The sequence below is a fragment of the Spodoptera frugiperda genome, chromosome 1 (genome assembly GCF_023101765.2).
Source record: "Spodoptera frugiperda isolate SF20-4 chromosome 1, AGI-APGP_CSIRO_Sfru_2.0, whole genome shotgun sequence".
In the NCBI taxonomy this organism is placed as follows: domain Eukaryota; kingdom Metazoa; phylum Arthropoda; class Insecta; order Lepidoptera; family Noctuidae; genus Spodoptera; species Spodoptera frugiperda.
In genome coordinates this window covers 3433013-3449319 of record NC_064212.1, presented here as the reverse complement: position 1 = coordinate 3449319, position 16307 = coordinate 3433013, and the positions used below count along the sequence as shown (strand labels likewise).

At 36.2% G+C, this 16307-nt stretch overlaps 3 protein-coding genes across 7 annotated transcripts in view; 1 reads left to right on the top strand and 2 right to left on the bottom strand.

Annotated features, from left to right (window-relative positions):
- The window catches only part of LOC118273093 (leucine-rich repeat and calponin homology domain-containing protein), a 58668-nt gene that overhangs the window by 21158 nt on the left and 21203 nt on the right, over positions 1–16307 (top strand). For all 5 annotated transcript variants that reach the window (XM_035589871.2, XM_035589872.2, XM_035589870.2 and 2 more), the window contains exon 2: positions 11522–11666. In XM_035589871.2, the coding sequence (XP_035445764.2) occupies positions 11522–11666 (145 nt within the window). The remainder of the gene's footprint in view (positions 1–11521; positions 11667–16307) is intronic.
- On the bottom strand, positions 2478–3720 carry LOC118273094 (cAMP-dependent protein kinase catalytic subunit alpha-like). Its single transcript, XM_035589873.2, has one exon. The coding sequence runs from the start codon at positions 3637–3639 to the stop codon at positions 2533–2535; it is 1107 nt and encodes a 368-aa protein (XP_035445766.1). The 5' UTR covers positions 3640–3720; the 3' UTR covers positions 2478–2532.
- Positions 11684–13357, bottom strand: LOC118273095 (uncharacterized). The gene is made up of 2 exons (XM_035589874.2): positions 12901–13357; positions 11684–12364 (listed from the first exon to the last, which is right to left on the bottom strand). Exons 1-2 carry the CDS (start codon positions 13079–13081, stop codon positions 11799–11801), a joined length of 747 nt encoding a protein of 248 aa, XP_035445767.1. The 5' UTR covers positions 13082–13357; the 3' UTR covers positions 11684–11798.

Here is a 16307-nt window from a genome sequence, read left to right as displayed (position 1 = left end):
CATCATTTCTTTTTCAACGTTATAGTAAAGAATGTAAAGTGGTAACTGTTCTTGAGCAGTTATGAATGAAGTACTTGCAGCATTATTAAGTACGGCTTCCTCTGAACGTTCGCTCATCATCCAATTATTATATTTCCAAGTCGCGTTTAGCAGTATAATGATACAACGTAGGAACAGGAAAAGGTTGAAATTATAGCGAAGAAAAAGTTTAACCGAATCCATTGGACAGTTCTCACGAAACTGTGTAAGGTGAAACCAGTTTTGGTGCAGTCTCGCCCATTGATCGTTGATGTTGACACACTTTGTGGCGGCATGTGATTCAACTTCAGATACGTAGTGTGCCGGTGTATTTATAGATAACTTGAATCAATGATATCGTTCACAATCATTCCTATATGTATTGATAACTTTACTTAATGGTTTGATAGTTCTTGTCAGTCCATCACCACCAATCTACTTATACCTACTTTTGATATCTTAAATCTTCTTTTATGGTTATTTTTTGATTCTTCGTTCTCATTTCACCATTTTTCTCACGCGTTTACACCAAGTATGCCACAGGACTGTGGTATTACGGGCATTTATCATTTGCAACACCAAAGCTCGACGCCACAAAGCGTCCCCTTTTCGCAAAAACTTGGGATTAAACACGAGCAAAAAATGTTACAGGGAAAATGTCATCGTCCAACATTTACACCGGCCTATTTAACTAAAACATATATACTATATCTAGTTCTACTTACTAAATGTGTAGTTAAACTTTCATGGAACCCACTTGACGAGAATAACAGATGTTTTTTCTTATTTATTGATCCGTCAATATATCTGTCCACAATAGCTAGTTAGACCGTTAATAAATCAAATGAATTGAGTTCAACTATCCAATATGTATGTTCTCAATAACGACTTGAGATTAGATTACATCTGTTCTGGCTATGAATTAGAGGTGAATTGTAGTGTCAATACTCAACATCTTTAATCTAATCGATTAGCTTTCAACGCTACCTAATCGATCCCTAAAATCGATTTATAAGGCAATTTTGTAGCATAGCAACGTTGTCTTCAATTATATTTTATTAGAGCTAACGCATTAAGATCAGTTTTTTTGGCTGAAACCGGTTTGAAATGGGCAATAAAAAAATCGTGTGGGGTTAAGGCCATACGTGTTTTTTATTAATATTGCTTACTTAATCTTGGCTATATTATCATGATTTCTTCCTTATAAGCAGCAAGCATCCGTTGCACGCCTAGGTTGTCATTGGACTGCTATAAAAGGTGCATAATTACTCTTTTCATTTGGAACTGACTTGACACCGTTCCTTTGTTTGTTCGTTTCCTCTTCATTAGCTAGTATGATACCTAACAGCATTGAAAGAGGGAAGAGAAAAATACTGGTTATATGTCCTATTGCCTTCGATGGATTTCGTGTACGATATATTGAACCTTTTAGCTCTATTACTTAGGACTTTCACATAACTGACGCAAAGTGGGTGTTGCCTACCCGTTCCAGGAATGAATAAAATACGTGATTGAACCTTGAAATACGAACCTTCTTCGATATTTCATTATCATATCCATAAATCAATGTTCTTACCGGCCCTTTACATTCCGTTCAACTCGTCAAAGTCCCGTTGTTCATAGAACGTAGTGAGGTGTGTAGGTCGTTGTAAAACTCGAATGGGAATTTCATTAAATCACTTAATGAAGTTGTTTTATAATAAATTATGTTTTAATTTAAGGCTTACACGTGATGCACAGTTGTAAATAAATAAATCAACGTAATAAAACAAAAAATGAAAAGATACTAAATGTAGGTATGTTATTACCTAATACAATAAAATATTTCAGTTCATTCCACTCTTTCAAGATTGTTTTGCCAAAACATGTTCCCATCAAAGATCATTACTCATCCGCATGCTAATCTTGGCAGAGAACTGTGGCAAATTCGGGTCACATAGACATACTAGCTCTATTTAGTTGAGTCTTACAGGAATATCATAGACATATGTTTGACTTTATACCGTACATCTGCTAAAATCGAGTCCTATTTTTATTTGTCCTGCAAAGAGTTGAATCAAAATTAAAAGTGATGACTAATGAAGCTTATTTCATCTGAATCTTTGCATTGTAAACGGCTGGTTCCATATTCTTAAGAATTGACATCCAATGTATTGGATAAATGGCCCCACATGACACTTGATCACGAACATTCAACATAATACAGTTTCGTCGCGTGCCCTCTGCCTGCTGTTATTGTAGTCCTTCATCGCTGCGTAAGCGCATGTCACGAGGGGGCCCCACACGTGCCCCATTATGAATTCAAATCATCTCTAAACAAAACGAACAAACACGATGAACAAGATTATGGGTCAGGATGTGAATTTTCAAATTGTTTCCAAGATTAACTACTTATGCATATTATAGCAACACAAACAGAATGATAATAATAACTCTTATTTTTAGAGAATAAAATATAATTATTATAAGTATGTGTAGATGTATTAATAGCAAAGATAAACTTTATTATAAATACTAAAAATCAAAAAACTCCGACTCGTACAGACATATTGGAGAAGTCTTCATGGGCTCGTCCTCGTATCGTTCAAAGTTAGTGGTATCGTCTGGACCACGATATTTTGGCACATATGGAGGTTGCGTTCTACAATTAAGAATCGATTCCCACTCGAGACCCTTAAACCATCTATGATTTTTATAGTCCATCACTCCGTTTTTCATCACGCCATATCGGTGGGTGATGTCAACTTGCAGAATGTTTCTGATAAGATCCCTAAGGTCGCTATTGAAACCAGACGGACATCTGTATTTACCAGCAACGATTTTTTCATAAGTCTTCATCGGTTCGTTCGCGTAAAAGGGAGGGTAACCAGCGTTCATTTCGAATAATAATACACCAAACGACCACCAGTCCACAGAGAATCCATAACCTTTGCTCAAAATTAACTCTGGAGCTAAATATTCAGGAGTACCACATAAGGTCCATGTTCGTCCTTGCAGTAGTTTACAAAATCCAAAATCGGTTATTTTTAAGAAGCCATTTTTATCGATCAAAATATTCTCAGGTTTGAGGTCACGGTAAACTAGGTTACAGAAATGCAGATATTCCAAGGCCAAAATTACTTGGCTGGCGTAGAATTTCGCTAATGGTTCCTCAAACTTGCCCAATCGACGAAGATGGGTAAACATTTCACCGCCTGGTACGAATGGCATAATAAAATACACATAGCTGTTATCTTTGAAGCTCAATTCCATATAGACCGTAAAAGGAAACCTGATAGCCTCTAGGATGCGCTTTTCGTATAACGTATGTTCTACCTGTTTCATCTTTACTATCTTTTCTTTTTCTAACACTTTCATTGCATACAACTTATAACTTTTCAAATGCTTCAATAGTACTACTCTTCCAAAAGCGCCAGTACCAAGAGTTTTAACGCGATCGAATTCCTTGAAATCAAAGGTATATTTTTTCTTTTTGCACCAAGTTTCTTCAAAGTCATTTTTTAATTTTCGCAAGTATTTTGTATACTGCTCTTGTTGTTGTACGGTGTACCCATCCTGAACTTCAGCATCCGATCTGATGTTGTTATCCTTTGAAGGCCCAACATTCTTACGCGAATACATTTTTCCTTAAAATTGTAATGTTATGTTCCGCGTAATTAATTTGAAATCATAGCCATCGCGATTAGTTATATTTTTCATATAATCCCAATGGCATTCAGATTGCCAGGAAATTAATAGAAATATTGGAGGTAGTCGTGTAAGTAGAGGTTTGTTTCCAACGAAATCGAAAGTTTGGGAGGGACTTGAGGCGCGGGGCGAAGGGTGAACGAACTGAATGAGGGGGATAGGTGGAATCAGCTGTGTTTAGGGGCGACACGCCATGCCGCCGACAGCCGGTCGCCGTCCCGACTGGCGTATTGATCAGCCGGCACGTGTAACTTGCACTGCTGCAAAACTCCCAAATTCTACGTCCAATTAGTGCAAATTGCCTTCAGTCCCTAACGTAGTTTCTTACAATATATCCACACTTTAAAGGTTTCTGAAGTAACCGTCTGCTATGGCCTTTTAATCGAATTACGAAGTAAAATATAGGGCTGCTTGAGCTTGACCAATTAACACTCAATAACCGATCTAGACGTGATAAAGACGGCTATTGCAAACCCCACCTTATAGTGCTAGGTGAATGTTCTTATAAAGTTAGATACGTGAGACCTGACCAAATAAGATTAAAACTCGTGTTAAGAAAGGCAAGACTACTTGAACTATCAATATTTATTTACTTTCGCTTTCTATTACACTAATTGGGCAAGAGCAACCAGACGAATCTACCTAAATTTGATTTGGCTCGTCAATGTAATAACAAGAAATGGAAAAGTGGCTTTTTCAGTTACAGTTGCACTTGTAACATTTTACAATTTAATACTTCTCATATAATTTGCTTCATCATTGTTATCCACTAAAGTCAAAAACGGGTACTAGAAGTAGCAAAATGATCCATCGCCTTAGGTGTTCGTTGTAATACCGTTATTAAAACGAAACCTACTCGCGCGTACGAGTGTATACGACACTCCATTTTTATAAGTATGACGCATGCGCGAACATTTTGTTATGTAGGCTGATTGAACGTCCGATCCACGTTCCAAGAACGATGAGCCTTCCGCAGATGGGTTCAACTGTATACTGTAACTAATTTTCTGTTTATTTTAAAATTGAAACTTTAATTATAGCATGTCAAAGTTCAGTTTTGAAGAAGCTTGTTGAGTTATGATATCTGGTATCAGCTGCTGCATATCGTTATGATTATTGGATAGTCTCTTCAAGTGCTTCTTGGGTTTGTGATCAAAGCTCCCACGGGTCCATACATGCTTATACATCTAATTAAATTAACAGTTTTACTATGTTCGTGTTCTTGTTGTGGTCTAGCCATCTCATTTGCATTGTTCGAGTGATTTGTTATTCAATCTACACCGGTGTCACTGCACAGTACCTCGCTTGTGCATGTTAACGGGTATCGCTATCGTATTGCCACATCGATTTATTGCGAGCAAGCTTTCCATTGATGAACTAACCTGATACGTAAGTCTTGAGCAACAGACATCACAACTTCATAATATTATGTTTTGGTAACAATTTATCCGAAAACAATGCGAACGTTTCCAAGTTACCTAGAGGACTACAATTGCACAAAGTTCCTTGAAAATGTAAAGAGCGTAATAACTTACGTGACGATCATTTTATATCAAAAGCCTCGTAATAAAAATGGCAGTAAAATTACTATACTTAAAGAGTTTGATTTTACAATCTTTACACGTTTCCAAAGGTGTAATAGTGTTACGCCGGATGACTTTATAGCATGATGTAATGTAACCTCAGTAACGATAGGTGGGTATTATGCTGGCAACAATCTTGATGAATTGCTGCCAAGGCCAAGGAGGCTCGCACTGATTCTTGTACGTGCTCAACTTTATCATCAAACCTGACCGACTCAAAATTACAGCCGCCGATGTGGTTAACAGGGATTGAAATATCATCGCCTCAATTGATAGTGTCGTTATACAGAAAATTGATACCCCAAGTCTGTGATTACCTTTCCAAGAAGCACTATGATATATGACATGCAAATTGAAGAGTGAAAATATAGAGCCTACACTTTAAGCCTCGAACATAAAATTATTGCCGTTCTCTCTGCTTCGGTTGAACAACGCATTATACTAGTATTGTTACTGACCATACTAGTATTGTTGCAATAGAGATAGCCAAACCTTTGTGAGCCGTTTGAGATTTATATGACTCGGTCGCCGGTCAAGGTTGGTAGAGGCCCGCAGTCCGCAGCGCATGTATCGGCAACTTGGCACGTCACCAGATATTCAATCTAGGCAATAAATTTCGCCATACAAAAAGTGACTTACTAGACGTAAGTGGGTTTAAACGACAGTGGGTTATACTCAATGAGTTAGAATTGATTCTAGGCCACGATATAATAACAAGTAACAACGATGATGGTGTTTGTGGCAAAAATAGATTCATGGCGACAAGTCATTGTTTGTCATCAAGTTTGTGATATTTGTGTAGGCCACAGGAAGATACAGTTTAAAAAGATGTAATCAAAAAGGGAACGGAAATGTAGGAGACTCGGTATAGTAAGGACGATGATGAATGCTACATGGTGCACATACATTTCCATTTTTAAGTATCCGGCTGTTTTAAAGGCATGCAGGAAAAAGTTTGGTGCTGTAAAGCTAGGCTCGTTAGCTATGCCACGTGGTAATGACGGTTATTTTTCGAGGACGCTTACCAACGTAAAAACTAGCACAGCAAACCCGTTCCCAAACATTCGACGCCAACAAGTCACATCTTACGCTAAATATTCATCGCTTGCTAATTTCGCACATGTTTTGAGTCTAAAGACGAAATTCGGAGACGTATGTAAACAGTGAAAGTAAATAAAAAACTGTCTATTTCTGATCTCCGACACAATAATGTTATATTTCTGTATTAACTCACGCGTGTATGTGTGTGTTGATAGGAGAAACTGAGCCAAGCAGAGGCAGTCACCATTATAAAAATGAAATGAACATTAATTTCCTTTTGTTTACCATACCGACATTTACTTTTTTGCATATTTAACAGAAAGTTTCATATGCATAAACTGTGTACGTATATCGCCACACTAAAAGGTTTCGACATTATCAAAGGTATCAGTTAACGTGGGATCAATGTTTGCCTGCGATAATGTCTACCTGGAAAGCAATGACGACATTATTTCTATCGAGTATTTTATTGGCAAACAACTAATTCTCATAAATAACTATTACGACATTAGACATGTCTACGGTTTCAATTTCTCTGGAGATTTTTAGTAGCGCTATTTGGTTTCAACCTCTGTCATTTACGTTGTCAATCAAAAGTTCAGGGTTGTTGGGTTGTGGGCTTGTGGCACATTATCTAATGGCCTTTAGCCGTCAGCCCTCCCTTCATCATGTGGAAATAGCTCACCTTTTGTATAAAAATATACTCTATCCTCGTGTAGACATTTTCAGTATCCCAGATATTTGTATCATACTGCTGTTGAGGGATTCAAGAAAGGAAATGTATTCACTGTTATGATAGAACCGAGATTTCCAATACGAATCTTAGAAAAACAAGGCCCGAGGTAGTGTTTGTATTATTTGGAATTCTATTACCAACGGAAACTTCGTTGTTGTTCTCGATAGATAAAGAAACAAATGCCCGTTGGAAAAATAAAATTATTTTACTATGTCTTGTAGTGTACTAATCTTTATATCCTACCTTATCCATTACACTTTCAGGCGTATAATGTTTCTCGAAAAGTGTGGATCATAAACATCTTGTCAGTATCCGTCAATAGAGTGTAATTTTAATCTGCGGCAAGTAATGTTTGTGTTCCAGTTTGTATTAACGATCGTTGCCTTGTCTCGTCTGATCGTCTCACCAAGATTACATCATCAGAAACTGCATACACTGTGCTCTTGAATTTATTTTTGTTTTCTCTATAAACTGCGTCGAGGACTGTAACCCTTTGATGTCGCTCGATTGGTTCCCCAACGTGATATTTTACGCTTATTAATTCTCATCAAACGCCTAGCAGAATAATTATGTAACATATTATGTCATTGCAGGCTTCATTGTTTATTTTGAGACTTTATTATAGACTATTATTGGATCTTATATCCTCGCAATTCTCTAGGATAGGAAGTTTACATAATATCGTCTGCGTTTCCTTGTGTTTCATTTAGTAGTGAGGCATATCGTTTAGACATTGCTCAGCTTTATGCTCCATGACTCATGAGTGTTGTAACGAACACGTTGTATTTATGACGGAGGCCGGAAACTCTAGGATATAATCATCGAACGCCAGGACCCGGAGTGTTGTCCTCGGAGTTATTAAGTCTCACGTTGGCCTCAATTGCGTTAGATTTATGAATGTGTCCGCACTGTTGATGAATTGTAACGCGTTTCAGATTAGTTCTGTTATTTCTCTTGTACTGATTAATTGCAAACTAGAAACACGCTCGGTTTTATGAGCGCAACGTCTTTGGACGCTTGTAATGTTATTGAACTATTTTAAATTCTTATGTCATCAGTTATTCTAATTTGTTATCTGTTCTACTAGGATGTTTTGACAACTATTTTGAATTCTTACTCGACTCATAACTATTTCATAGCCTCATCAAAACGTATAATATTAATTGCTCCCAAACCTTGCTCATAATTGTGAGTAGCAAGGAGGTCTTGAGATGTAAAACTTTCATTATGTCTAAGAGTAGTTCTCATATTCATTGTTCAAAGGCGTAGCTCTAGTCATTAATGCTTAGGAGACCTCCTTTTGTCACCGCCCACGTTGTCTGTCAGCAAGGAAAAGAAACCTTTATTCTCAGCCTTTACATAGGAACAAGCCTTGATGAACTTCGTCTTTCTGAGCTTGTCTTTCAAAATTGGAGTGGCTTTCTCATTGTTTTAGTAATGGAACTGCAAAAGTTTGTACATTTTTAATTGTGTTCTCCTTTGTTATTTCCACTTACTTGACGTCGTAGGATTTGAGCTCAATTCATATTTGATGACTTGTTTTATAGTTTGTCGTCTAGTTTCTTCACTGTCCAATTTCATTCCTGTAAAGAAGACCCGTCTTATTTTTTTAATTCAATTTAAGCACCTTCCCCTAAAAAAGGTACAACGACTCTCTGGAGTGCTTCCATTAACTATATTACTTGAACGCATTATCAGTATTTGAAAAATTAGGTCGCCAGCGTTATATCACGAATTCACGATATCATTTACGATGTTTTGGTAGCAAGTTTTTTGGTGTCCCACTGATAGCGTAGTTGACACTATAAATTGCTACTCTCATTTGGGAACTAGTTCATATTGATATAGGTTTATCGTCTTTATCATTTCTTTTTCAACGTTATAGTAAAGAATGTAAAGTGGTAACTGTTCTTGAGCAGTTATGAAGTACTTGCAGCATTATTAAGTACGGCTTCCTCTGAACGTTCGCTCATCATCCAATTATTATATTTCCAAGTCGCGTTTAGCAGTATAATGATACAACGTAGGAACAGGAAAAGGTTGAAATTATAGCGAAGAAAAAGTTTAACCGAATCCATTGGACAGTTCTCACGAAACTGTGTAAGGTGAAACCAGTTTTGGTGCAGTCTCGCCCATTGATCGTTGATGTTGACACACTTTGTGGCGGCATGTGATTCAACTTCAGATACGTAGTGTGTCGGTGTATTTATAGATAACTTGAATCAATGATATCGTTCACAATCATTCGTATATGTAGTGATAACTTTACTTAATGGTTTGATAGTTCTTGTCAGTCCATCACCACCAATCTACTTATACCTACTTTTGATATCTTAAATCTTCTCTATGGTTATTTTTGTATTCTAAGATCTCATTTGGACATTTTGCTTACGCGTTTAGACCATGTATGCCGCAGGACCGTAGTATTACGAGCATTTATCATTTGCAACGCCAAAGCTCGACGCCACAAAGCGTCCCCTTTTCGCAAAAACTTGGGATTAAACACGAGCAAAAAATGTTACAGGGAAAATGTCATCGTCCAACATTTACACCGGCCTATTTAACTAAAACATATATCTATATCTAGTTCTACTTACTAGATGTATAGATAAACTTTCATGGAACCCACTTGACGAGATTAACAGATGTTTTTTTTATTTATTGATCCGTCAATATATCTGTCCACAATAGCTAGTTAGACCGTTAATAAATCAAATGAATTGAGTTCAACTATCCAATATGTATGTTCTCAATAACGACTTGAGATTAGATTACATCTGTTCTGACTATGAATTAGAGGTGAATTGTAGTGTCAATACTCAACATCCTTAATCTAATCGATTAGCTTTCAACGCTACCTAATCGATCCCTAAAATCGATTGATAAGGCAATTTTGTAGCATAGCAACGTTGTGTCTTCAATTATATTTTATTAGAGCTAACGAATTAAGATCAGTTTTTTTTGGCTGAAACCGGTTTGAAATGGGCAATAAAAAAATCGTGTGAGGTTAAGGCCATACGTGGTTTTATTAATCTTGCTTACTTAATCTTGGCTATATTATCATGATTTCTTCCTTATAAGCAGCAAGCATCCGTTGCACGCCTAGGTTGTCATTGGACTGCTATAAAAGGTGCATAATTACTCTTTTCATTTGGAACTGACTTGACACCGTTCCTTTGTTCGTTTCCTCTTCATTAGCTAGTATGATACCTAACAGCATTGAAAGAGGGAAGAGAAAAATACTGGTTATATGTCCTATTGCCTTCGATGGATTTCGTGTAGGATAGTTATAATCAATTGAACGCTTGGTTCTATTACTTAGGACTTATCACATGACTGGCGTAAAGTGGTGTTGTAACAACCTCGTGCGCATTTGCCTACCCGTTCCAGGAATGAATAAAATACGTGATTGAACCTTGAAATACGAACCTTCTTCGATATTTCATTATCATATCCATGAAAGTATATTGTGTGATTGGTTAGCATGATTGCATTCTCTGATATAAAATTATAATTATTTATTCGTAGTCTTGGCAACGGCTTGCTTTAAAGATATTCCGAAGATTATTATAGAGCAGGAGTATCATGCTCTCTGATTACATAATAATCAGTTCTTATCCTTGCTTGTCTTGCCTGCGGTTACCCATCAACCGCACTCCGGCGCAGTTTTGTGTCAACGAACCTAACTAGTTTACATAGCCTAGAAACTGTTTGTGTTTGCACTGTCTTATTGGGTGTGTTTGATACCATACTTATATTAATGTCGGTAAACAAATGTTTCTATGTCCATATCTTGTTTATTAAAAGTTTAAGAACCGTTATAAGTAGTAATATGTGTCACGTGTGGCGATTATTTAATATTAAGAGTGTTTTGTTTTTATTTATATCATTAATCCGATAAACTTTGACCTTCCCCTGATTCCTAAAATTAACAAAATATCTATAAACAATATCCATCCTCGAAATCACCTCTGTCGTCTTCGCACCATTACAAAAATTAAGATTTCAATCTATTTTTGTGACTTGCCCACATATCCCAAGCAATAACTTTTTATTTATTAATACTTCAGTAACCATACTAAATCATTATTACGGTGAACTTTCATGGCTGCCATTACTTAAGCCGTAAAACCACGTCTCACTTAGAAAAGAAAATATTATAACCATTAAAGGCTCACCCCCTCGCTTGTGACGAACTGGAAATATTTAGTTTCATTCTTTGAAGCTTGGTATCGCTCTACTATGGTTTCGTAAGGCGATTATTTTTAAATAACAAATCAATTGTCCCTTTGTACTTTTATCGTCGAATAAAATTCACAAAATGGTATTTTCATTGAAGCAGAAATAAATCTACTTCTAAATATTGTAACCTTTTGTAAAATGTACGTGTATTTGTTAAACAGTCAGTTTTCCTTGTCAACCTACTCAGTACTAAATATAATTCTCTTTGTTTCAGATCTGTCAAAAAATCGATTCAGTGAATTACCAGATGAACTCACGTCATACGTGTTTTTAGAGAAGTTACTATTATCACAAAACATCATCAGAACAGTCCCAAATGCAGTTGGAGGTCTCCAATCACTCACATATTTAGATTTAAGGTAAGTCAAACAGTTCATGTAAATCACAAAGTTTTAATAATAAACATTAGGAATGTAACATAACGAGTCTTTTTGTTCTTAAACAGTCATTTTGACCACTAAATAGTTATAGTAACTATAAACGATGACAATTCAAATCAACTTGTGTTCTCTAGCGGTGTTATAACTTGCGTTTCGAAGCACGTGCATCATATCCATTTTCACGTTCAAACGAAATTCCTCTGGTATCATCTTCAAATGGGGCAAGAGTGATAGTAAAAACATTCTATCTGGATCATCCGATTCTTTTATTTGTGTATCAACACTTGCAAATGCAAACTCGTCGACTTGTGGTTGTGGTTTGCTAGTCTTTGGTACCTTCGCTGGTCGTCCAGTTTCAGACGTGTCGATAGTAAAATCTCTTGAATCATCATTACCTTCGTAATTAATGCTATTCTCATTATCTTCCTCTGAAGTCTCCTCTTTTACTAATTTCAACTTTCTCTTAGATCTCCACACTTTCTTCTTTTTAATTGGTCTGTCATCATCTGATTCAGTTGTTCCACCTCCGTCCTCTTTGCGCGGTAATACCTCTTGATCTTTCAATAGAAATTGTAACTGTCTAGAATAAATATATGGTTTCTTTGTTCTATTAGGATTTGCAATGTATTTTTGAAAGCAATCCCGAATGCTCTTCCATTTCTTTTGTAGTTGGATTTCTGAAAAAAGTAAACAAACAAAGTTAGAATCAATTTATAAAATGAGCTTTTCTGTATGACCTGCAAGAGAGTTATTGCCATAATTTCAATAGTACTTCCTCAAGTGCTCTGGATATCTACTAATATTCCATAACCCTATATAATACAAAATTAAAAAAAAAAATGTTATTGACATAAGTTGAATAGCTATTAAAAAAAAAAACGTATTAACTGCATCTGTATGCAAATCTATGATGAAGTGTCCATAAATATCATTAAATTGTACCACTTTGGAGAGAGCCATCAAAAACACATTTGAAACGTAAAACGGTTAAAAAAACGAGTGTCGGCGACGCCAGTCTAAACACCTAACGCCATCTATCGTAGCGCCACAGCGATACGCTTCAAAAACAAATCTGTGTTTACGTCCATTCCGTGATGTTGGTGCGCGCGGCTTTACCGGTATGCTGCTATAACCTGTCACTAACTCTTACCTTAAATAAACTTAAACTTAGATTCGAAAATAAATATGCACATCAAAGTAATAAAATACTCACCGAGTTCTCTCATTTCACTTTTCGAGACCTTGGCCTCAGGATTCATAAGTTCCGTGACCACTTCGTTCCAGAGTTTGTACCTCATGGTTTTGGCACGGTATTCCATATCTTCATAATTCCATATGCCAGGTCGTTTCCTCACTTCTTCTATAAGCCTCTCGGGGTCGTATTCAAACTGCATGGTGATGCAATTCTTTGTTGGCAACTTATTTCGTGAATGAACGGTACACACGGGCGGGCGCTCATCGAGCGACTGGCGTGCGGCGGGGGAACGCGGCGGTTTACGTTCCAAGATGGCGGTACTAGGGTGAATAACTTTATCACAACGATAAAGGACTATATTTAGCCTATTATGTACACTCAAATAAGGATATTGCTGAAATAATACGTAAGTAGTGGCCGTGACATGACACAGTTCGCTTGAAATTTAAATAATTAAATACATACTTACATAATATCTATTTTAAAGTGGACCAGGAAAATATAACACTTGGAAAACAAGAGACACAAATGAAGCTACCTACATGAAAAATGTAATAATTAAATACTAATTCAACAATGTTTTTCATTAACCTAAGCAATATAAAATACCTACATAACAGTCAGTATTTGATGTAAACAAATAAATATAAATACGTGCTAGTTTTAATACTTTTTTGAATCTGTAAATAGGAACGGTATTGTAAAAACGCAGCTTGGTTACCGTAGCGTCGACGCCCGTCGCGTGTATTGAGCGGCGCGGTTCGGTCCGACTCGCTTTGTTGAGGGGAAACGCGGGCTTGCGGGCTAGTCGCCGACGCGCGTGCGAACGCCAACCGCTAACGCACGCTTTTTTTTCTTTCAATGTTTTATTTCACTCTATATGCAAACGTTGCCAAGCCATTCAGTTCTCTGACTTTGACGTTAGCGTTTTGACTTTGACGTTTAGAAAAATATTATTCGTTAAAGGTTTGTACTCATTCCAAATTATAAGGAAACTGTTTTTTGTAACCTTCTTTGGACGACGTTTTTTTTTTTTCGTTAAAATATTTGAACAATTTTCCTGCCCATTTAAATATAATTAGGTACTGATGTAAGTTTCTCTCTTAATATGTCTGCGAAAACGAGTCAAAACAAAAATAACACATTAAACACCACGGGAGACATTTTACTCGCAATCAATCGCTTGTTAAACAATTTGCCCCTATCTAGTATTCACTTACTCATACATACAAACCCAGACAGTCACTGTTACGTCATCAGAATAGACTAACAAGATAATAACAGGAACATAACTGTATGACTCTGATTGTCGAACAAGTCAAGGACAATATCTCCGAAGCCACAGAGTTCAGGACAGAAATAGCACATTATGATAATTTCTTACAACACACTTCAAAGTAATACAACTAAAACGATATTATGAACATCGTTATGGCAGTACTGCAAAGCTTTAACAGCAGTAGATCAACCTATTTTTTCTATCTAATTCCTTTATTCGATTACCAACTAAATTGTTTTAGTATAAGCAGAAAATCCACAAAAATAACAGTTTGGAGTAGGTAACTGTCAGTAAAATGTTAGAAGTGATTACTGTATTGATTAAAAATAACATTTGCTAAGGATAATGTTAGAGGGAAACTTGTACCTACCGATATCCAATACTCGATGCGACGATATATAATAATTACTTCTTCAAAATAACAGACTTAAAACCAATAGTTAAACTTGATATTTCTGAGCTATTTTACCTTACCGGTTTGCTAGAGATATTTTGTGATATCACCTGTATTTTTATTCCGAATAATAATGAGTAATATGATTCCGATGCAAAAACTAACACGAAGGAAAAATAATAAAACAGAATGGTAGACTAAAATACATTGGCATGTTTGTCCAAAGAACTCGTCGAAAATCTATCAAAAAATACACAATACCGCTTTGCAGAATCCAATTCCAAAGCAACACACAACAAAAACTTACTTGCGATCTAACTGCACTCTCAAAGTAACAGAACTATCCAAGTTTCCATTACCTAACGTGCGTTTTAAACCAAAACAAGAAGTTAAACCACACAAATAACCGCTACAACGTTGAACAATTTACAAAATGGTGGTAATTAATAGCTTTGGTTTAGAAATAAACTCCGTTTTATACGCGGACAGTGGGCTTGCCTTTTATAGTTTTTTATTATCATAGCTATTTATGACATGGGTAAGTAGAATGCCTTTCTCGAGCCGAGATTTTACTTTGAACTCGACATTTACGAATATTTTTGTCTTCTGTCTTTTGTTGTATTGTACAATGTTCCTTTTTTGTTTTGTTGATCTGTTTTTGATGAGGTAGGTATTTAGTTAATTTGGTCTTTAAATGAAGCTATTTTTCTGGCTTAGATGAGGATGCAATCACTAAATTAATTATAATGTTATCGGCTTACTCGCGTAACTGTTTCGTGGAACTTGACTAGTTTCAAGCCATGCTAGAGGTTCATATTCATGAGCAGCAATTCCGCGACACACGACGCAGCGATTGTCGCGCTGCTACTAATAATGCAATTACTGCTTGAAGATAGGTACTGTAAGCTATTACTTTTAACGTACGCAATAAATTGCACCCGTGGCTTACTGCTGAAACCGTTATAAAAGAAAGCACTTGAACATATTGCCAACAACAAAAAAAAATTAGGTCATAAACAAACCACACACAAAAGCTAATATTTTTACTTGAAATCTTGATTTTCGTAATAAAAATTAATTAATTAACATACACAATACTTTCCCCCACATGTTGCCCTTATCGATAAAACTGTAGTGTCGGTAGTCACGCGATAACATATCAAAACCGTTGCATTTTGTTATAATTTGCTTATTACGGTAAAAGTTCGAATAAACTTTAGTGCAACGTTCATATAACATGACATGTTTAACTATCTACTACTTAGTATAAACACTAGGTTTTTTTAACAAAATTAGAAAGTTCTAGAGCATAATTCATGCGTATAACTAGACCCAGTGCTTACATGTAGGGCGCTGTGCCAACCCTCGTAATGCCCTAATAATCAAAGACCAATTTAGGGGACAGAAACAGGGGTTGGAAATCTGGCAACGTTCTTATTTGTAATTTTAAGGGGCTATGTTATTGTTAGAAACATAAAGACTATTATTACTACTTTACCGTTACTCTGGTTGATATGCGTTTCCAGTTTTTATATCTAAGATTTTTATCGGTTAGAATATCTTAATTAAAAATACTCCTCGCATAAGATAATGTAGCATCCACCCACGACACGTCATAGTCTCTAGCCTGTCTGTCCAACCGGTCGATATCCTCAAGTTCACCTTATTTTTAAAGTTTATTAGACGTTCTGTAACTCCCTTATGTAGGAAAAAACATCTGTGTTTGCTTAATTTATCTTTCCCCTACTTCAA